Source organism: Vanessa cardui, chromosome 16, assembly GCF_905220365.1.
Source record: "Vanessa cardui chromosome 16, ilVanCard2.1, whole genome shotgun sequence".
Classification (NCBI taxonomy): Eukaryota; Metazoa; Arthropoda; class Insecta; order Lepidoptera; family Nymphalidae; genus Vanessa; species Vanessa cardui.
Window position 1 is genome coordinate 8,847,605 of NC_061138.1, and position 22,476 is coordinate 8,870,080.

Below are 22,476 nucleotides of genomic sequence, written 5' to 3' on the forward strand. Positions count from 1 at the left end.
ACGGACAGTCTATATTAAAATATTTAATATACGCGATTAAAATCCGTTATAACTAGTTTTATTTAAAAGCCTATACAGGGTTATAGTACCTACAATAGCAACGATGGTCGAATACGAATTTCCACCAGCGTCCTTTCTGATCACTTTATTTCGGTTGCTTTGAAATAAATCCCTAGTTTTTATACATTTTTGGAAAGCTAAGAAAACGGAAAAAGAAAAAAATAGATTTTAATCGATATGTTTTTTTAAATACATTTTTGAAGTTGTAATTTTGGCATATTTTGAAAATATCTAAAAAACGCGATAATTCAAAAATTGGCTTTTTTTCACTTTTGCACTATGCATATGGGGATTAAAATTATTGCAAATAGTATATCTCCTCTTAAAAGGAATTGGTACGTCGAATTACCAATAACCCTGTATATAGCCTATTCCAATGGAATTAGGAAAAAAGGTAAACAAACCTCAGATTAGTGTATTTCATGCGATTTATTATTTACTCAATTATATTGTGCATTACTAAGAGTTTATGATTAATATATTTTTATTCACAATACACTTAAACATTTATTTCCATTTTATGTTTACTTCTTAACATTCTGTTAACAGTTTCGTCGACGTTCATAACGTCGTTTTTTTGCAAATCCATAGTTAACATCATAGGTTAATCAAGATCTCAATAAATAATATCGCGCCAATATGCTGATCAAATGTTGTTTATTAGGCTTTTTTCCTGTTACGTCGAGAATAGAGTATAGTTTATATGCCTACAAAGTATATAGCCTCTTCAATAAATACAAAAAAGCGTTATGGCATTAGCGATAATGAGAATGAGATACGTTGTTGGGAAATTTGTGTAACAAAATATGTGCAAGTATAAATGTCCCATTATCTCAAATTCTCTCAACTAAAACAGCTTCTATGAGCTTTGGGACAATAAAACAGCTCGCTTGAATATGTCAAATCCTTTTTAAATATTTTTAATTGATATTGTCAACAAATAGAAACACTCAATTAACAGAGTGTTAAGGCGTGGTGTTAATATTACGAAACTATATAAAATGTTTAAAGAGTCTAAAGTTTCATTGTTATTCTTTAATTTATTAAATGTCTTCAAGATATTTCACAAATTATATTAGTTTGATTTCTTTTTTGGTGTTGGAAAAAAAATACAATCAATTGATTATACCTGTCAGTGAAATGTGTACGTTAGGTTAGGCATAAATTACGCAATAATTTCTTGCAGGTCTACGATAGAACCGATCGAAATCTATCCACGATTTGAGACCGTTATTACATATGAACATTAAATGCATGAAATGCAATGACATAACGGGTGGCCATATTTGACGTTTACGGGTGCGTTCAGAAAGTGTTGTTCCAAATCATAATCTTGCAAATATTTCTTTACCTTTATTTATTTTAAGCGGCGGAGAAGCCGGGCTTTCATCTAGTTCCCATTATATTATAATACCTTAATATATTTTACTTATACTTTTATTATTTAACGTGAGAGCAAAAAGCCATGTACAACATTAAAACATTCTTTTAAAACGTAAGCTTCAATATCTTCTCAGAAGATCAAGACCCTATTAGTTGTGGATTTAAGCAAATATAATCAAAGGCGGATTTTGGGGATAACAATAGCGAATGAAGTATGGCTTTCGAAAATATATTATTGACTTTTTTAACGATAAAAGACTACGTATTATTACAAAAAAAAACACTTTTCAATTAGTTAAATTTAGCGCTATTGCATATTTAAATGGCTGGAAAAGGTTGTCTAAGTTTAGTTTCAAAATGATTCCTTGCCTATAAATTCTGGTTTATACATACAGTGATTTTGTTTATTAATATAAAACAATTAAATAAAAATTAATCTAACGTTATTTCCTATCTATTTTTAGAGCACAACAAAACAGAGTCCGTCCATAACAGTCGATGGGATCTCCACTTATCCAGGGCTCGGTTTCGGGCCCATGGGCCCGGTGGCCCCGCTGCCAGGAGAGCCGCCTGGCACGCAGCTACGGCAACAGCAGGAAACGACAACGGAAACCACGACCACCGCCAAACCGAAGAAGGAAAGGACATTTGTTATAGCAGCCGTAGAATTCCATAGGGTTGAGACCCCGTTCCTAATCGGCGTTTGGATTTTCTTTGCCAGTCTCGCTAAAATAGGTAGGACTCTTATATTTTATTTTTGAATTGAATATGGTATGTGATTGTGTATGTGATTTCTGTTATGATTACAGTTTTAAGTAGTGTAATTTCAGTAGGAAAATTGCAAAGCGCCTGATCATGCGATCATTCTCATGACGATTTTGATAAAATTCGCTATGAAAATTATACATCTGAATTTGTTAGATCGTGTGGTTCTGCAATATTTCGTCGTATGAATAACGCAAATGTCGATATTAGTTAATAGTAGTTTCGCATTAGTTGCTATTTATATCGACACGTGCAGAGTATCAGCCGTTAGTACGTGTAGGTCATTCATGATGAAAACAGAATTAGAACAGTGAAAATAGCAACACATTAATTACTTTTAAGAGCTTGGAGACAAGGCGTATCACTTACAGGATGCGACTCGAGGTAGCTTCAGAGCTTTCTCCGTAACTATTAAGTATGAACTAGCTTTAAGCTACAACGTAATAACACTTATGTACAATACAAATATTACAGTTATGTTTCTATATATTTATAAAAACATGGGTCATTTTGGCACAATTTTTATACAAGAGCTATATAAAGACATTTATGATGTTTCCTACACCTATACACTAGTACTTAATATCGATCGTTGAATATTTTTTAACTACACGCACATTGTAAAACTGAAAACAAAGCAATTAGAAGTATACAGAAAATTTTCGTTTTATTAAGTTAAAAGAAAAAACAGGTTTAATTTACATTTCACGTCACATAATATTTAATGGTCGTCATAATTCAAATTTATAATTAAAACAAAAGTGCTCTTCAATCTGTATTATTTTGCTTTATTATCAATAACATAAAAAACATCGATTTTGTCTTTAGTGCATCTCATCAAAATTACAAAATAAGTATTAATAACACATCATATACATATTGGATGGAAAAACTTCTTAATAAATAAAAATACAAAGGCAACAAATGCTTATTATACATAGTTATACATATGAATGCAATTTGAACGATAAATATTATATAATTTCTTTACAATAATAACACATATAATATAATAACTGCTTAGGAACTCGAATGCCATCCATACTTTGAGCTTGGACTGGATTTTTTGTGTCGTCTAACATTAAATACATTTTTGCGTTTTCCTTTCAATATGCTTCTTCTATATTTAGTCTTGCTTACATTTACATGTGAAAGACTATTAATTTTGTCATTTTTGGTTACTTTTTGGCGGGTTCTATTAGATGCTGGCAGGTAGTATGCTAATACTTGATTTGTACAAGGTTTACTTGTAGGAACAGTTACAAAAGGAGATGCTGTTGGTTTTGGACTCAAAGCAGTATACACTCTGCCAGTTTGTTTCCCATGTGATGGACAATCAGCATCAATTTCTAAAGAAGAAGTTGTAAAAATGGACATAGACATTTCTTCGCCAGAAAATGGATGTGTGTATTTATCTTCATATCGAAGAGTATGAAAATGATTGGAATATTTGGCAGTTTTGCTTATTGACTTTAAGTTAAATGAATGGCTAGATGTCTTTGAATAAAGCAATGAATCTTGAGGAGAAAAAGTCCTATTTCTAAATTGACAACCCACGTCTCTGATATATACTATTGCATCGACGCTTGGTTTGTCTTTTAGATCAATATTTGGTATGCACTTGCAATCAATACAGTCGTATTGACAAGATTTACTAGCCTTACAACACTTACATGGCATTGGACTAGGAAAATAAGGTGATAATGTTGGTGGTATGCAAGTCATTTTAGGATTTAGAGCAAATCTGGGCGAATATTCGCTAAAATATTCACACGTATTCTGTGTCGTATTGTAATGTTGGTCTTTAGTACTAATGAGCGATTCTCCTTGATAAGCGGACATATATCTCTGCTGTGGACTGCAATCAGTGCTAATAATCTCCTCATTTTTATTTAAAATCTCGTCATAATAAAAGTTTTTAGCAAAAGGCACGCATAGAGGCAAATTAATACATCGAGGGTGGTGCAAGCAAGGCGGTACAAATTCACAATTGTTTTTAAGAACATTTGCTCTTTGACAAGACGGCACAACAGTACATGGTGGGTGATGTCTACAAGCTTTTGTTATTCTTATCATTTTTGTGTTATTTTTTATAGTAGATACGTTTGCTACACATTTCGAGTTTGTGTATGTTTCAGTGGGCAAAATTTGACAAATTGGTATCAATTCGCAAGGCGGACTATGATTACAGATGTCATTATTTTCTTTCTTAATGAGATTTTCTTGAAGATTATTATTCTCATTTAAGGGGGTGTTATTTGGCTTCACACAATCTTCCTCTTCTGTAGTGCTTAAAATTTCGACTTTTTCGTTACATTTTGGACAAATTATATGCTTCTTAGATTTAGATTTAACTTTAATATAATTTATTCTTGGAGTACTAACTACATTCTGCGACGGCAGAGTTTTAGGTTCCATATCACCTTTTTCTATTGTTTCAGGACCATTAAAATTTATGGGCTTACTGCCATGATTTTGATCACATTTAGAAACTTTCAATTTACCGCTTTTATTTTGTTTTATCTGATCTGAAGCAAATTTTGCAGTACTAGTAATTTGATCCACTACCGTTAAACATTTGTTATTTTTAGCCAGCTCAGTCAGAGACTTTTTATCTGTACAAGGACAAGCATACGAAAATAATTGACAGGGACAAGGATCTTCAATACGCTTCCCACGGTCCTTCTTCTTTGATATCTTTTCTTTTTGTTCTGGTTTATCATAATCCGTATGATATTTAGAGTACGACCAAAATTTTTGCTTTCGATCGTGTTTACGTCTGGCGAAGAGGCCTGCATCATAATATGCATCATCGTTGTCATTAAGGCAAATATCCGAAGGAAGGTTTGGTTTATTTAAGTTTTTCTTCTTTACTTTTTTAACATTTATATTAAAACTATCCTGTAGACGTAATTTTGGTTGAATCAACGTGGAACATTTTTGAACAATAGCTTCCGATTTACCGCTAAATCCACTTAAATTGTTTTTATCGCTCACATTAATATTATTGCTTAGAACTGCTAGTTGAGGGATACAATGATACGAGTGTCTTTTGATTATTGTATCCAAGTCATAAAAAAAGGTGCTGGTTGATCTTATAACGGATCTGTCACTACTATTTTTATTTAAAGCATGATATTTTTCACTTGTGACAAATGGTGTTTCTACAAAAGTAGATTCGTAGCTATTTGGATTTCTTTTATTATTGTAATTGCAACAATCTCTGCTATTTTGTGTAGCATACACAGTTTTTGCGTTTTGACAATGATAAACATTATGAAACTTTCTAGGAGCAAAAATGTCTACTAAATTTGTCAAGGATTTTATATGATTTCTTTTTAAGTTGATTGAATTATTCATATCTAAAATCGTAGTAGAACATTTAATGAACAACAAAACTATATCATTATCAATTTTAACTCGTCTCGAAGACACTTGGAAATTTTACAAATCTTTCAATGTTTTTTTTGATCTTGACACTGACTTATATATTAAGTCACATATTTCTATCAGTAGCTCTATGGCCAAAATGAAATAAAAGCTGAATAAAAGAATTTTATTTGTATTATTTAAGGATCAGGCCATATAAAAAAATATAATAATTCATTTATCAAGAATTTAATGATAAAAGATTTAATTATAAATGCAAATACAATATTTTTCAAATTTGATCCGTACGTAAGTAGGTAGTTCATACTTAGTTTTACATAAATGTAAGATTATATGTATATGATATTATAAAATATATAAGTCCAATATCATCGGAGACGTAATTCAGCCACAAAATATTCACCCGCATTGATTATATGTAGCTTCGTTTATTTATATTCAATGTGTCTTTTTATTTTTCAGGGTTTCACATGGCACCAAAATTGTCGAAAATGTTTCCGGAGTCATGTTTGCTTATCTTTGTTGGAGTTTTAATTGGTGCTCTTCTCTTGAGTACTCACAGTGTCCATGTACAGCCGCTCACACCTGACACTTTCTTTCTCTACATGTTACCGCCAATTATATTAGACGCTGGATACTTTATGCCTAATAGATTGTTCTTCGACCATCTCGGAACTATTCTGCTGTTTGCCGTTGTTGGTACCGTGTTTAATACTTTAACTATAGGTACGTTGGTTTTACATATAAAAAATACAAATACATATATACTTTTTGAACGTGATTTTATTGTGAGTGATAATTGCGTTCTTCTTAATGTTTTATTATTGATGCAAAGTAATATTTGATATAGTATTAAAACATATATTAAATGATTTCACGTGTTTTGTTAATTTATGAATTGTACAATACCAATTTTATTTGTTAATAGGTGCGTCCTTATGGGCTTGTGGCCAAACTGGAATGTTTGGATGTACAACGCCATTACTGGACATGCTGTTATTTGGAGCACTGATCTCAGCAGTGGACCCAGTTGCAGTTCTTGCGGTATTTGAAGAAATACATGTAGATGAAGTGCTTTATATCGTTGTATTTGGGGAATCATTACTTAATGATGCCGTTACTGTAGTACTTTACCATATGTTTGAGGCATATACGTAAGTTAACTACACAATTTTAATGGGTGAAAAAGTATCACGAAACATGATATAAAGAATACTTATTATTTTCAGGGAGATGGGTGCATCTCGACTGATGTATACAGACTTCCTTGCTGGATTTGCATCATTCCTGGTAGTAGCACTTGGTGGTACTTGTATTGGTGTCATATGGGGCTTTGGCACCGGCCTTGTAACTCGCTTCACAAATGAAGTGAGAGTTATTGAACCCATTTTTATATTCGTTATGGCATATTTAGCATATTTGAACGCCGAGATGTTTCATATGAGCGGAATATTAGCGTGAGTATCATATTGATACAAAAAATATCTTATAAAATGACACTTGAAAATGTAATAAAAAGACTTATGCGTGTAACATTTTTAATGAGTTAAAATTATTTACCATTACATTGTTCGATATTAACGTAATTATTTGTTTATATTAGTATCACATTTTGCGGGATAACAATGAAAAACTATGTGGAAGGGAATATATCGCACAAATCGCACACAACCATCAAATACACGATGAAGATGTTATCGTCTTCATCTGAAACAATTATATTCATGTTTCTCGGCGTGGCGACTGTCAACAACAACCATGATTGGAATACTTGGTTTGTCTTATTGACCATCGTTTTTTGCTCAGTCTTTCGCATAATAGGTGAGGAATTCGTATTTAAATTATAAATTACAATAAAGCAGAGTTTAATCCTTGTATATCAATAAGGATAGAGAAAGTCCAAGTAAATGTATCGTAGACTTTTAGGTTAGAACGAATGATACCCAAAAGTTTTAGAATTCTTCTATATTGCAGTTTTGATTTTATTTTCTGTATTGATAAGCTAAATGAAATAATAATAATCAATCGGTGATGAAGACTTGTTCTAGGCCCATATGAAAGAAAATTGAAATGTTTGATTTGTTTTTTTAGGTGTTTATATATTTAGTGCAGTAGCAAATAAGTTCCGACTGCACAAACTGAATACCGTTGAAAAATTCGTCATGTCATATGGAGGTAATATATTTTTTTAAATGCATTTTTAAATTTTTACACATACATATATGTACCTATACCTTTATAACAAAAACTGCTTGATCATTGAGACGTGTTTATTTCTGTCTTGCTCCAAACATCGATGGTATTACATTATACCATCGACCCATTTAAAATAACTGCCAGTATTTCATACTAGCATGTTTGTTTATGTGTGCAAGCAATAAAAGATTCTATGTAAACAACTACACCCATGGCCTAAATCTACTCTTACTACACAGGTCTTCGAGGCGCGGTCGCATTTGCATTGGTGCTATTAATAGACCCAGAAGTAGTGAAACTTCAGCCAATGTTCGTAACAACTACGATAGCAGTTATATACTTTACGGTATTCATTCAAGGAATAACAATAAAACCACTTGTGAAGATATTAAACGTCAAAACTGCAGAGAAGAGAAAACCAACGATGAATGAACGTATACACGAGAGGGTAAATATATTTGTACTGAAATTAAAATACATTATATTGGGTATATGAAAATTTCCTAAATTTCTGTTTAAATCCAGTTCATGGATCATTTGATGGCGGGCATAGAAGATATATCGGGAAAACATGGTAATCATCACATGCGGGATAAATTTAAGCGATTCGACAATAAATTTATAAGACCATTCTTGCTAAGGAACTATCAGGTAATAAGCATCATCAAAATGCGTGATCAGTATTGATAGACAAACCTCTATTTGAATTAATTCGTTAATTGAATTCTCAGGGAGCTGAGCCAAAGATTCTAGAGACTTATTCAAAGCTCGCTATGAGAGACGCCATTGAATACATGCAAAGGAATGCCTCGACCATTGGAAACATTTCCGGCGCTGAGTCGATGTCAGCAATCTTTAAAAATTATACTAATTCTAACTTCAATGGAAGGTATTTATTATTAACTAACGATTTATTAAAATTCATCAAATTAAGAGTCCTTAGAATAATATTTATACTATTAGCATGGAAATATTTTAATTATTTTCAATAAAGTAAATGTTTCAGCCCGAGTTTTACTCAATTAGATTCATCAACTTGGAATATCGATATGCAGGAATTGGAATATAATCCGTCCAAAAAGGATTTAACAGACGCTAGGATTCACCATTTGCTTGCTGAAGAACTATGCAAACCGTATCGACGCGTAAGTGTTAACACACATTTTACTAATCAATATCATATCATGGTCGATTGAAAGCAGCTCGGCTAAGATTATAAATACATAAAATAAATAAATAAATATTGGATATCATTACATACGTGATGTATCCTGATCTGATCTGATCCCAATGAAAGTAGCTAAAGGACTTGTGTTATGGAAAATCAGCAGTAACGACGGTACCACAAATACCCAGACCCAAGACAACATAAAAACGTAATAAACTTTTTTTATATTAACTCGCCCGGGAATCGGACCCAGAAACTCGGAGAGGCATTGCTATGAAAACCGGTGTACAGACTGGACGACCATGGTGGTCGTCGAATTTAGAAATGTTATAGGGCAAAAATACAGAATACGATTTTACGTTTCGTTTCTAATTTCTCATTCAAGACGTTGAGAGTTTCCATTAGGCATTGAGAATAACCATTGCATCAAGAACAGTTTATGCAATTGATAATTTCTAGGAATAAAAAATAAAACATTTCAATCGAAATCTAAATAATTTATCGAAGTCCATTAATCCAATACATTTTACAATAAATTTATAAAATCCTTTATATTTGTATCACCTTATATTTGTCTCCGATCTGGAGATGGCGTTACTGTGCCACGGTAAACATCGGCTCCGTAAAAATTATTAAAGAAAATATACAAAAAGTGATATTTGATCGGTAAATATTAAACGTATACAAAGTCAAAGTGATAAGTGATCTTGTGATAAATAAAAGTCAGACTATTAAAACTATAGAAGCAAGCAATTACTGGAAGAAGACAAAGTGTACATCAATACGTATTTTTAACACTGTGAACATTACTGTGTTTTTTCAAGACATTCCATTTCAAGCTGGACTATTTCCTGTGTACTAAAAGTCAATAAATGTGTAATAAAGTGCTACAGAAACAAAGTGAAAAAAAAGAAAACAAATAAAATAAAACCCAAAGTGATGACTTGCATATTGCTATCACAAACATAACATCATTGCACACGCAGCGACATCTACTAGAACAAGGCTACACTACATCAACTTGTACCTCAATAACAACACCAGAGATTCGAGTAAATCAATAACAACTAATTAATGTCGAGGAGTACCAACAGACTGCAGCACCTGAGCGACACTTATGGCTAACGACATCTGAGGAACTGTGGATGTGCTACAACATAATTAACAATTAAAAGAATAAAAACGAACAATCTAAATCACTAAAGTGATTATTTAGTTTCAAGGCTCACTAATAGAGGGCATCACCTGTATTAAAATAAACAACTAGAATCATAAGTCATGGAGGAAATTCTGAATACGCTAAAGAAAATAACAAAAGAATTGGAAGACCAAAGATTAGAAATCCGGGAAACTGGAAAGAATGTTACAGAACAAGTCACACTAAATATAGGCAGGATGTTTGAAGAAAAATTTATAGAAATGGAAAAAAAGCATGATTACCTAAAAGAAATAGTGGAAAATCAGGAGAAAAGAATTAACTTTTTGGAAAAACAGGCTAGAAAAAATAATTTGTTATTTTTCGGCATCGAGGAGCAAGAATCGTCATACGAAGGTTTAGAAAATAGCATTATCCAATGGGTACAAAAATATCTGTCAGTGCAGTTAAGCTGTTACGACATTAAAGAAATAAAAAGAGTAGGAAAAAAGGAAGACAGACCACGGCCAATAGTAGTTTCCTTCTCAACCCTAGGAACAAAAATTAAAATATTGAAACAAAAAAAAAGTTTAAAAAATACACAGTACTATATTAAAGAGGACTATCCGAAGCACGTACTGGAGAAGAGAAAAGAACTACAAGAGCAGCTACTATTAGAAAGAGAAAAGGGAAATACAGCGAAAATAATATATGATAAGCTAATAATATCTAGTGGTAAAAATAACAACAAACGCAGACTTCCTCCTTCCCCTGAAAATATCACTTTATCAAATGCAGAAAAAAACACGCAAATAAATAAAAAAAATAAAGTATCCCAATCAGATGTCAAGAGGTCAAATAGTATATCTGAGGGAGTCATAAAGCCGGGAATACTAAACTACGTAGTCAAAAAGACAACACAAGCGAGCAGTGCTCAAAGTAAGCAAACATAGCAGTCAAGCGCCTCCTCCTACGCAGGACTCTCTAATAACAAAACGAAAACAAAACATAAACAACATCTTCCAAGCCGGCTGGTCACCGTGGAAGATCACGACCATAACCCTCCAAAGGAAGTTACCACTGCTACAGTGTGCAAAAACTATAAAAAGTCCTTACAAGTACATATTGCAACATACAATGTCAGAACATTATCGTCATACGAACGTTTATTAGAACTGGATGAAGCAATAAAAGATATTAAGTACGATGTCATAGGAATATCTGAAGTGAGGCGACTAGGTTCTAAAATAGAGGAACACGAGAGCTTTATACTCTGTTATGTAGGCTGTACACCCGGCAAATACGGGGTTGGTTTTATAATACACAAAGCGCACAAAAACAATATAGTAAGTTTCACTGGTCTAACGGAGCGGGTAGCGGTACTAAATATGAACTTTCAAGGCTATATGGTTACCATAATACAAGTATATGCACCAACAGAATCGGCAAGCGAGCACGAAATTGATGAATTCTACAAAACAGTCAACTCTGCATTGGACACAGCACACAACATCGTTATACTAATGGGAGACTTTAATGCAAAAATTGGTGTGCCCAAGAGGGGTGAACATATAGTATTAAAACAATTTGGTTTCGGTAAGAGAAACGAAAGAGGACAGAGGCTTGTTGATTTTGCATTAGAACATAAATTAACTATAATAAATACATGTTTCAAAAAGAAGCCAAACAAAAGGTGGACATGGAGATCTCCAAATGGGAAAAATAAAAATGAAATAGATTTTATACTATCAAACCAACCCAGAATATTTCATGACATTGGTACTTTGAACTTAAACTATCCGTCAGACCACAGGATAATCAGAGCAACAGTGAAACTATCAAGTCAAAAGAAAAGTAGAGTCAAATTTATTAGCAGACAAATAAACCAACTAAAAACAGAACTAGAAATCTCAAATTACAAGCAAACTTTGTCAACATTGCTATCAAAAACATCTTATCTCCAGAAAAGTATTAAAGTACAAACCCTTTATGACAACATCACTAACGCCATCAAGTGTAGTCTAAAATCAGCCCAAGTAACAGGAAAGGAACAAAATCGTCATAAGATATTGTCGGCTCGAACATTGGAACTACTACAAAGAAGAAAATTGTTACAGCAAATCAAAAACAAATCTCGTTCTATGAAAAATGAACTAGCGGCACTCTACAAATTAGTAAACAAATATATAAAATACGACTACGGGAAACACAAAAACGACATCATAGAAAGACATATACACCTCACCGGTAGTACAAAAAAGGCTCACAAAGACCTCAAAGTATATAAAACTTGGATAGAGGGGCTAAAGAAGGCTGACAAAGAAGTAAGCAACCGTAATGATATTATCACTATAGCAACCGACTTTTATAAAAATCTATATAGTGGTAGCACTCAAACCAAAAATTCACCTTACAAGAGCACTAACACAACTACGCGACACGATAGCGAAGATAATATCGAAGCGATTACTGAATATGAAATTATAGAGACAATACAAAAGTTAAAAATAGAAAAATCCCCAGGTTCAGATAACATCACGAACGAAGCATTAAAGGCCGCACGTGAAATATTGGCCTTACCACTAGCTCATCTATTCAATTTAATACTACAGACATCTAAAACACCCACACAATGGTCCGAATCTAATATAATTCTAATATACAAAAAGGGTGACCCAAAAGATATAGGCAACTATAGACCGATAAGTCTATTACCTAGTTTGTATAAAGTCTTCGCTGCCATCATAAACTCAAGAATCAGTCCCGTGATCGACGCCAGACAACCGGTAGAGCAGGCAGGTTTCAGAAAGGGGTTCTCGACTGTGGACCATATACACACCTTAGAGCTAATCATAGAGAAGTACCGTGAACAACAGAGACCTCTATATCTCGCATTTATTGATTACCAAAAAGCTTTCGACACGGTATCACATGACAGCGTATGGGAAAGCATGGAAGAGCAGGGTGTTAACCAAGTATATATAAATGTCATCAGGAATATATACAACAACAACGTCGGCAAAATAAAGCTAGAATCACTGGGACCAAGCTTCCCCATAAAGAGAGGTGTGAGACAAGGCGATCCGCTCTCTCCGAAAATATTTATTGCCATATTAGAAGCCATCATCAGCAAGCTGAACTGGAATAAAAAGGGAATATACATACAAGGGGCGTTTTTAAGTCACCTTAGATTCGCTGATGACATAGTGATACTGTCTGAGACAAGCTCACAACTGCAGTACATGGTTGAATCTTTACAGGCAGTAAGCTCCGACGTAGGTTTAGAAATCAATCTCACTAAGACCATGACAATGACAAATAGCTATAAAAAACTAATACAAGTTAACGGAAATCCACTAAAATATACAGACACATATATATACCTGGGAAAAACAATAAGTTTTCATAAAGAAAACAACGACAAAGAAATAGAAAGAAGAATTCAACAAACATGGAATAAATATTGGAGTCTAAAAGAAATTTTTAAAAGTAACATGCACACAAGTTTGAAAACTAAGATCATGAACTCTAGCCTTCTGCCGTGTTTGACATACGCATGCCAGACCTGGAAATTCACAGTCAAAGCTCGGCACAAAATTACCACCTGTCAGCGAGGAATGGAGAGAAGTATGCTCAAGGTAAAGAAACTTGACAAGATACGTCACACAAAAATAAGATCCATTACTAAAGCTACTGATGCCCTGACCTACGCTCGAAAACTAAAATGGAAATGGGCAGGTCACGTAGCGCGGCTTACAGATCAAAGATGGACCGTGACGGCAACATTCTGGGAAGGCCCGCTAGGAAATCGGAGTAGAGGAAGACCACTGACACGATGGGAAGACGATATCAGAAAAATCGCTGGCCCAAAATGGGGCCAAATAGCACTCAACAGGGAACAATGGCAATCCTTGGAGGAGGCCTTTACCCTAACAGGGGTTCTTGCTTAAATTTAAGAAATCATAAATTAGTAAAATTTAAATTAAATAGGTTAACTAGCGATACAATTAGATAAGTAAAGTAAATTAAATCAACTATAATAGAAAAGATACCGTAAACAACAAAACAGTAAAACTAACATTGTATTTAAGTAAGAAATAAAAGGCTTTTTTATTTTTATTTTTATTTTTATTTTTTATTTTATTTTATTTTTATTTTATATTTGTCTCCAGCACCGCCGTTTGAGTTACAGCCGACATGCCGTAAACGATCGCGATTTGGGCACACAGGTTAACTACAAAACGCATATGAATATACGCAGGCTAGTGGGCGATCGTAAACACCACCATAAGCGCAGTAAGAGAGGCAAGCAAGTGAGTATATAGTATTTAGTTTATTCGAAAAAACACCTACGTGTTTAATTTTAAAAAAAGTAAGGTACCGAACCTTACTTTTACGGTCATTGATCTTTTTTGGGTATTTAAATAAAGATAAATTATAAGAGATATTTCGCTTTAATTCGACATATATGTAAAATCATAAATCTGAAATTAAGCAAACGGCCATCGATACAAACAAACCAATTACTCGGTACCAGGGCTTTGTGCCCGTCTGCGTAGGTACGCATCTATAATCGGAAATTCTACCCCAAAATAAAACCGTTTAAAAACAGTACTCAGTATTGTTGTGTTTCGGTTTAAAGGATGGTTGATCCCATGGAATTACAGGCACAAGGGACATAACGTTTTAACACTCAGGTTTGATGGTGCATTGGCGATGTAAGGAATTGTTAACATTTCTTACAGCACCATGTTTATGGGTGGTGGTCACCACTTACAATAAAATGGTTAATTTTCTGGTCCGCCTTCCGATAAAATAAATATATAAGACGAAAGCAATGCGAATTAAAACTTCTGGACGCCAATTTATTACCATATACTAATTTATCACATTTTTTCTCGTGTATTCAGATAAGAGGTTAGATATTTAGTAGAGTCGTTTCATTGTGCTTTTCCTGATTAGAGATTAACCACGTATTAACGAAGTCTACATGAATATAATATGTACAACGTATATTGCACACAAGAAACGCTCTTGATTATAACGTATATAGTTGTTGTAAAATTGCAATTGATAATTTACATCTGAAATAAGATTGCTGTATTTGTGTAACACTTTGTAATATTTATTTTGTTATATTTATTATCTTTGATATCAAACTTTTTTTTATTACAGGATGGAAAAAATCATGTAACTTTCCCCGAATTCCAGCAAAACGGTTCGGCCAAACAGTTCACGCACGGTAAAAAAAAATATTATAGATTAGGTACTTAATAATTCTTTAATACTAACACGAGTGTCAGTCGCATGCACGTGTGGGATCAGAATTTATATTCTTTTTTTTGCAGGCACAAATTATTTTTTTCTAATTTGCGACAAATTTATTTCCTAGTCGCTTTTTAAATTTTTTGTTCTTACGCTTTTATTTTATTAAATCACGAAGCTTATATTGCAAATTTTTGAGTTTGTATATCACACACGCTATATTATGTTGCATACATGTGATCATTTCAATTGTCTTTGATGTGTTTGAATTGAAACATGCCCAACACGAATATCTTTGTACATAAAAATATTTGAAATTGAGATGTAAACGCTAATGTCAAGTAAGATTCATAAATGATTTTTGATATATACATTTTGGTTATTAATTTCAATCATAGTCATAATGTATTGTCAACAGACTACATTGATGAAGTATTGCAAGAAGATGATGAGCAGCCACGTCGGGAGAATGATGATGGCGGTATAACATTCACTGCAAAATCCCGTAGGTATTTTGCATGTGATACGTCGGATATCCTTATTTTGGATTTGAACATTTCTCTTACTGAATGTTTCTTGAACATTAAATACGTCTGTAAAAGACGTTTATCGTCAATAGTTGAATCATTTATTAATTTCTTAACATGTTCAAATTCAGATAACCTTGTTGTTGTGGATAAATTGTTGTTTGCTACTTATTTTACACTTTACTTTTACTTACTTTAACAAATTATACTAAAATTTTATGGGATTAACATATTGGTACGTATTTAAAAATTATAAATAAAACCTTCTTTTGACACAGCTATTTATATGGGAATGATAGCATGTTGAAAGTGTCGATTTATAAATTATTTTATTAACGATTAAATTAAAAGTTATTATGAAATCAAACTGATAGCTTAGTCGCTTGTTTTTTGATCGCGTGTGTGTCTTCATTTTATACATTTAATTGACTAATTATACCTACGAAACCGCTAAGTTTGCTAGTATGAACTCTGTGACGTAACCCTTTTATACGTATTTTTCACTTGCTCATATCCGCTTTTTACCATTTTTTTGTGTTTGATCGTCGTTTTCTTCCCTTCTGGCAACTTCATGTGGCACCGCAAACTAACAAATACTCTCGAAAACTGGCGATACTAAATTATCAGCTGGATACGATGAAGTCAGTCCAACGTCGTCGCATAAAGAGAATAGTAGTTCTCTTCTAAATCAATTGGCTAACCTGCCTGGCTTCAATCCTCTGAAAGCGAGAATCGTAAAACAGTACGCTAAAACACCTGAAGAGATACTGCCGACAGCCGTTGAGAAATCTTTACCGTGGAGAAGGGACAGATCCACGTATAACTTCGGTATGTGTATTAACAAAAATTTAACTCAACAATTGTTCGCTTCTGGATGACCAAAGGTTTACTTTAAAGCGCATTGCTTGAGCTATGTCTTTATGTTGTTGTTATATAGTATCGGCGCTTTTTTGGTCATCTGACCAACAAAAATTGAGATTCCCTCGCATGTTGATGTCCTTCTAATTTACATGTGCTCTCGTAGATGTTTGTTTTAATCTCATAGAAAAAGGAAACCAATAGCACAAGAATTAATAGTTACTTATATCTGCTTACTATGATATAAAACTGTAACTAATATATATTTTTTAAATAATACTCTCTTGTACATTTGGTTTTCTTCTATTATACACAAGACGCATTACGTTAGATAGTATATTATCATAAACATTTATTAAAATATGTCATTTAAGATCAACTTAATTCCATTTTGACTAATGAAACTTTTTAAAATACATTCGCATGGGAATTGTAAGTATTTGTCTTTTAAACAATTTTATTTCTTATGTTATATAATTAAAAGTTAAATTATACGTTAAAATTTTAATTTAATAACAAAAGCATTGAATATGATTTGTAAACTTCCGTTTGAATTATTGCCAATATCAAAATAGCAAATGCATTTTCCGCGACCATTGCCAAATATTAGAAGCATGCGGTAATTACATTACTATATTCAAGGAAGAAATTAATTTGTTGTTTCTCTTTTAGTTCCCAATGAAGATATTCTTGAAGAGGACGAGAGGCGAATGTCGGATGACAATGGTAGAGTATTATAAATCACAAGACATTATTTTTAAATATATATTTTCGTATGTTTTTGAATGTAGTCAAATGAACTTGATTTACATAAGGGATCATATCTCATTCTGTATAGACACATATATGACAGTAGCGGAACAAGCCCGCGTCGCCACTCCGACGGCTACAGAGACAATGTTGCCATGGAAACGAGAGGAAGCTGAAGGGACAACCGCCCTTAAGCAATCCGAGTTCCCCTCCTGGGCATCGAATAAAGAATACTTAGCTTATAGCTCACCCTCTGCCACTTTCCTAGGTATGTTTTAAATCAAGATTATTTAATAATTTTAAAGACAATATTTGCGAATGTGTACACCACCACACTATTGGTAAAATTATTATGACTGTATGCATGGTACTCATGTCAATAAGTAGAACTTTTTAGCACCCCCACAATATAATTTAATTGAACTTAAACATATTAAATCTTTATAATTCCTTACGTTAGTTAATTTTGGCATTCCTGTGAATACATACTTGATTAATTTGAATAGCTTTTTTGGAGTTACTTTAATATACCTACATACTAGTAGCTACTTATCCTACAATTAAATAAATAAATTTCAAATGTATTAATGTTATATTATGTCGATATCTTCTCATACTTTTTTATTTCCCTTACTTTTCCCTCAACCCTGGTCTACCCACTTCATTATCCCAATAGGTGGTATAGAGAAGCCAAAACATCCGAAATCTATCATAGGTCTTTTCCGAAGAGAGAGTTCTAGTTCAACGCAAGCCGCAGAGCTACCAATTGCCTCTGATTCGGAAGGAAAAGCCGATTCTATTAAAGGTGATAGTTCATCTATGAAAGGAGAATCTTTATACTCGCAACCGAAGCAAGGACCAAGTTTGTTGTCGAAAAGAAGTACAAGTCTCGGTGGCCCCTCGGTTCTACTGATGGAAGATGTGGCTCATTCAGATCCTCTCGGTGCATCGTCGCGACCGGCTAGTATTATGCAGGGTCCACATCGAGGACAGTGTAGACGAGGATCAATGCTGGAACTGACGGGGTATGTCATTAACCATACATCTTATAAAAACTTATTTTAGAAACCTCATTGATTAAGGATAGTAATACTTAAATTCAGCATTTTTCAATTCTGTTTGATATAGTTTAAGATTAGTAACTTTAGTAATGTACTTTGTTGTACATTTCAGGTCTTTGTCACGTGATGCGATAACCGAAGAGAAATGTAGTAAATCATTGCCTGAGAGTGAGCGAATGGGTGTCCGACGACTTGCTCTGGGTCAGCAGAGTTTACCCCGGGAACCCTTCAATCGCCAGCTCACCATGGCTTCTAATCTCCTCACGAGCTCCTCGTCTGATGAATCGTCAGATGAGAACACCTGAGTGCGCCGCCGTGGTGACCAAGATAGGTTGCCACTGCTTAAATACAGAACACTAGAGTAGGTGCTGAATCTCAAGATTTCTTTCATATTTTTGTATGTAAGAGAATATTTTGTGATCAAACAAAGACCTTTTGGGCTAAAAAATATGACGCACAGTACTGTAAAGATCTCTGTCTTAAATATATATACATATTATGTTTTATCACGCATTGACGATTGATGGAAAATTATCATAAACAATAAATAAAATAGTCTCAAAAATGTCGCATATATCGTTTGGTTTTTGTTTGTATGAAACTAGCAAATACAATTTATGCAGTTAAGCTCAATTGTTAAAGTATTTTCGAGTGAACAATATTACTTACGTTATAGATTTTTTTTTTATCGACAATCATATGAATCATACCAATAAAAACAAAATGCTGGTAGGCAGTTCATACTCTTCAGTATTTTTCTATGCTCTTTTAATAAATATGAATTTTTCAACTGGTGATATTCTTAAATCAAATAAAAATAGATAATAATATTTATATAGAAAACAGTAGTTAATCAAAAAAAAGTAGCGCGGTTTTCAAATTATTTTTAAAAATGGCAACAATTGCCAATGACAATACATATATGGTTAAGTGTGATGTATATATAATAAATAATATGTAGATAATAATCGTTATTCAATTAATAATTCAATAATAACTTCTGAATTTCTACTGATACAGTGACTGAATTTAAGCTAATATTGTTGATTTTTATGGCATAATAACTGCAAAACAAATTGGGCTTTGTAGTATTGGATAACGCGGTAAAAAAAACCTACTTCAAATTATTTTACGAATAAAGCACAATGGTTGTATCTAAATAGTGTACCTGGAGTGAAGAAAAGCAGTTACTCAATACAATTGTTAAACGTTAAATATCCCTGTTATTAAATAAGTTTATAAAGGATCATTCTTTTCACTCTAAGGTACGGAATCCTAAAAAGTATGTTAATATTACTGTCATTGGCAATGTGACGTCACAATGTTAGATATCTGTCTTAAGTTAGAAATTAAACTCAATAAAGTGCTTGTAAGTTTGATAATAGCTAGTTAGTCTAAACGTTATATTGTTGCCATTAGAAAATTTAATTGTGTACTTAGATCAATTAAGAAACATTTATAATTACATTTAAGGCAATTAGTACAATAATAGCGCTAGTACCCAGTACATATATATTTTTTCTTAATTTTCATTCAATAACTACCAATTGTCCGAATTTTAGTCTCATCAAGAGGCCTAAAACGATTTTAGTTAAATCACTATAGGTACCTATAAAGTTGATATGTGTAAGCTTAAAACGTTAAATAACACATTTTTTTGTTGTCGCTCGTGTTTTTTTTATTTAAATAAAAAAAATGTTTTAAATGAAATTAAAAAAGAAAAAAACATGTTAACCACAAAACCTACGTACACCAAGGCTAGTGACGCAAAAATACACGAAAAAAATAAGTTTTTTTTTTTTAATTTCTTAAACTGAAAAGTTTCAACAGACAGAAAATGAATGATTTTATATTGAATAGTATGCGGCTTTTTTTTAATACGAATATAATATTGAAGTACTTATTTCATATGCCTGTGTTGCATGACAAAAAAAGCACGTAATAAGTATGTAGGTGATTATATTTTAATTTACTTATTGTCATCACGGGCGTTGTGATATTTATTGTAAATAGTGTTCTTATATTATGTATTTATTCTACCTAAGAAAGTAAGATAAAAATATGTTAATGCGTAGATAAAAAGTTGAAATATAGTTAGAAGTTCGACAATAGCGGTAGTCTTAATTTTTAAGCACCCGATGATTTCCGGATTTCGCCGAATGTATCTATTTATTTCGTTTTAAATACAGATATATTCAAGCCTGTAATTACAACATAGTATTGAAAGCTATATTACAGCTACACTGCTAGATCTAATAGTGCTTTGAATCTAGAAGTACGAAATAAAAATACGATAAATACTAGATGCATTGAACGTATTTTTTTATTCGACAATGAACTATCTACAAGTAATATTTGAAATATTTTGTATCTTTTTTTTCTTTTTATACGATTTTATTGTTGTCCGTCTTCGTATTTGCAACGTTTTTGTGCAATGATTATATTGTAATAGATTGTTTTCTTTATTTTAAGTAAAACCTTTTTTGTAATAAACATATTCTTTGTGTTAAATTTAACATTAACAAATGAGGTGTTACATACATTTGTAAATTTTATTAAACAAATTTGTAAATAAAAATAAACAATTGCTTTAAGCATAATATAGGTTTTAAAATTAATCACCGGGCGCACTTAATATTACTACAAGCCATTTGATATGGCCTTATTAAACATCTAAACTAGAATATTAAGTGTACCTACTTAATATCAATAAGCTTTTCATGAACTATGGTGTGTCAATTGAAAAACAAATAGTGCCTAGCTTAGATAACCACAACTCATTGTTCAAATGATCTTAATATTGTTGTACTATCATTAATTAATTAATTAAACGATAGATTGTAAAGCATTTCTTTGAAATAAATGATATGAATTGAATTTTATCTTATTATTAAATTTCTTATTTTTTTAGAGCTTCCAACCTCCTTTTAATTGCTGGAGTTTTTCTATTACATTATCTTTAAACGAGCTTTGATATTACAAGTTGAAAATCTTCACCGATGATGCAGATCTTCCAGGTCAAGTAACATTGAAAGATAGTGCTTTATTTGTGTATATAATTAATCTCGTGCTCGGCGGTGAAATAAAACGTCGTGAGTAAATTTACACGTGGCGGATGAGCATCTGCTACATATATCTACCAAATCTCATTGGATCAGCGTCGTGGAGTAAGCTCCAAACCATTTAAAATGAGAGAACACTTGTTAAGTAGTGCCTTTTTAACTTATATATTTATACAATATTAAATTTTCCGCCTTTTAGAATATTCTGAAGTTACCCGAAATTTTAACTAGATGGCGTTGCGAATGATATATCTAATGTAAAATAAAATAAAAGTAAAAATCAAATATCTTAAATTATTTCGTGAAAACTTTCATAAATTTATTAATTAGGTAATATATACTTCGATTTTAACTACTATTTACGTAATGATAAATAACTTTTTGGACGATTCTTATCACGTGATCAGTTAGACATATGTTCTAAAGATATAATTTATCTGTAGTTCGCTGTCCGCTCACTAGTCCGTATGCTTGTTGTGTAGTAGTTTTTCTTCCTGTTTATAATTTTCATGAAAAATAACGGAAAATGCCGCGTAACTGTAAACCTTTATGTTAAGATTTAAACATTAATTATTTCACTACTATTATGTGTTAAGCTAATTGTTTATGTGTGTTATGAGTGGTAAAGTTATCAAGTCAAGAATGAAACATACTTTTGCATTGAAATAAATAATTAAAGCGGTAAGTGTCATCAAAATTAATAATGAGTAAATGGGCTTTTGAATATTTTTATCAGAGCTTGAATCTTTTTAAGTAGAATTTGCATACGTCAACTTTTTTTATTGGAAAGGGACCTTTCTAAATCTTTGTTATTGTTTACGATTTTTATTAAAGTTAATAAGACTATACTTGTTTA

General features: G+C 32.4%; 3 protein-coding genes across 12 annotated transcripts in view; 2 read left to right on the plus strand and 1 right to left on the minus strand.

Moving 5' to 3' along the window:
• LOC124536236 (sodium/hydrogen exchanger 3) overlaps positions 1-21,435 on the plus strand; it is a 42,189-nt gene extending 20,754 nt beyond the window's left edge. For 5 of the 10 annotated variants that reach the window (XM_047112731.1, XM_047112730.1, XM_047112727.1 and 2 more), the window contains exons 3-20: positions 1,908-2,178; positions 6,061-6,324; positions 6,527-6,752; positions 6,828-7,055; positions 7,202-7,419; positions 7,690-7,773; positions 8,034-8,242; positions 8,320-8,445; positions 8,526-8,683; positions 8,789-8,939; positions 14,270-14,410; positions 15,273-15,363; positions 15,781-15,867; positions 16,517-16,717; positions 17,420-17,473; positions 17,586-17,765; positions 18,174-18,522; positions 18,671-21,435. In XM_047112731.1, the coding sequence (XP_046968687.1) occupies positions 1,908-2,178; positions 6,061-6,324; positions 6,527-6,752; positions 6,828-7,055; positions 7,202-7,419; positions 7,690-7,773; positions 8,034-8,242; positions 8,320-8,445; positions 8,526-8,683; positions 8,789-8,939; positions 14,270-14,410; positions 15,273-15,363; positions 15,781-15,867; positions 16,517-16,717; positions 17,420-17,473; positions 17,586-17,765; positions 18,174-18,522; positions 18,671-18,863 (3,231 nt within the window). In that variant the 3' untranslated portion in view covers positions 18,864-21,435. The remainder of the gene's footprint in view (positions 1-1,907; positions 2,179-6,060; positions 6,325-6,526; positions 6,753-6,827; positions 7,056-7,201; positions 7,420-7,689; positions 7,774-8,033; positions 8,243-8,319; positions 8,446-8,525; positions 8,684-8,788; positions 8,940-14,269; positions 14,411-15,272; positions 15,364-15,780; positions 15,868-16,516; positions 16,718-17,419; positions 17,474-17,585; positions 17,766-18,173; positions 18,523-18,670) is intronic. The other 5 variants (XM_047112734.1, XM_047112733.1, XM_047112735.1 and 2 more) reach the window with 5 other exon arrangements.
• LOC124536237 lies at positions 3,045-5,675 on the minus strand. The gene has a single exon (XM_047112738.1). It carries the CDS (start codon positions 5,566-5,568, stop codon positions 3,229-3,231), a length of 2,340 nt encoding a protein of 779 aa, XP_046968694.1. The 5' UTR covers positions 5,569-5,675; the 3' UTR covers positions 3,045-3,228.
• A 633-nt stretch (positions 21,436-22,068) lies between the features above and the next one.
• Positions 22,069-22,476, plus strand: part of LOC124536032 (protein phosphatase 1 regulatory subunit 16A) — a 43,447-nt gene continuing 43,039 nt past the window's right edge. Inside the window, exon 1 of the mRNA XM_047112428.1 lies at positions 22,069-22,301. The gene's annotated coding sequence lies outside the window, so the exon portion shown is untranslated. The remainder of the gene's footprint in view (positions 22,302-22,476) is intronic.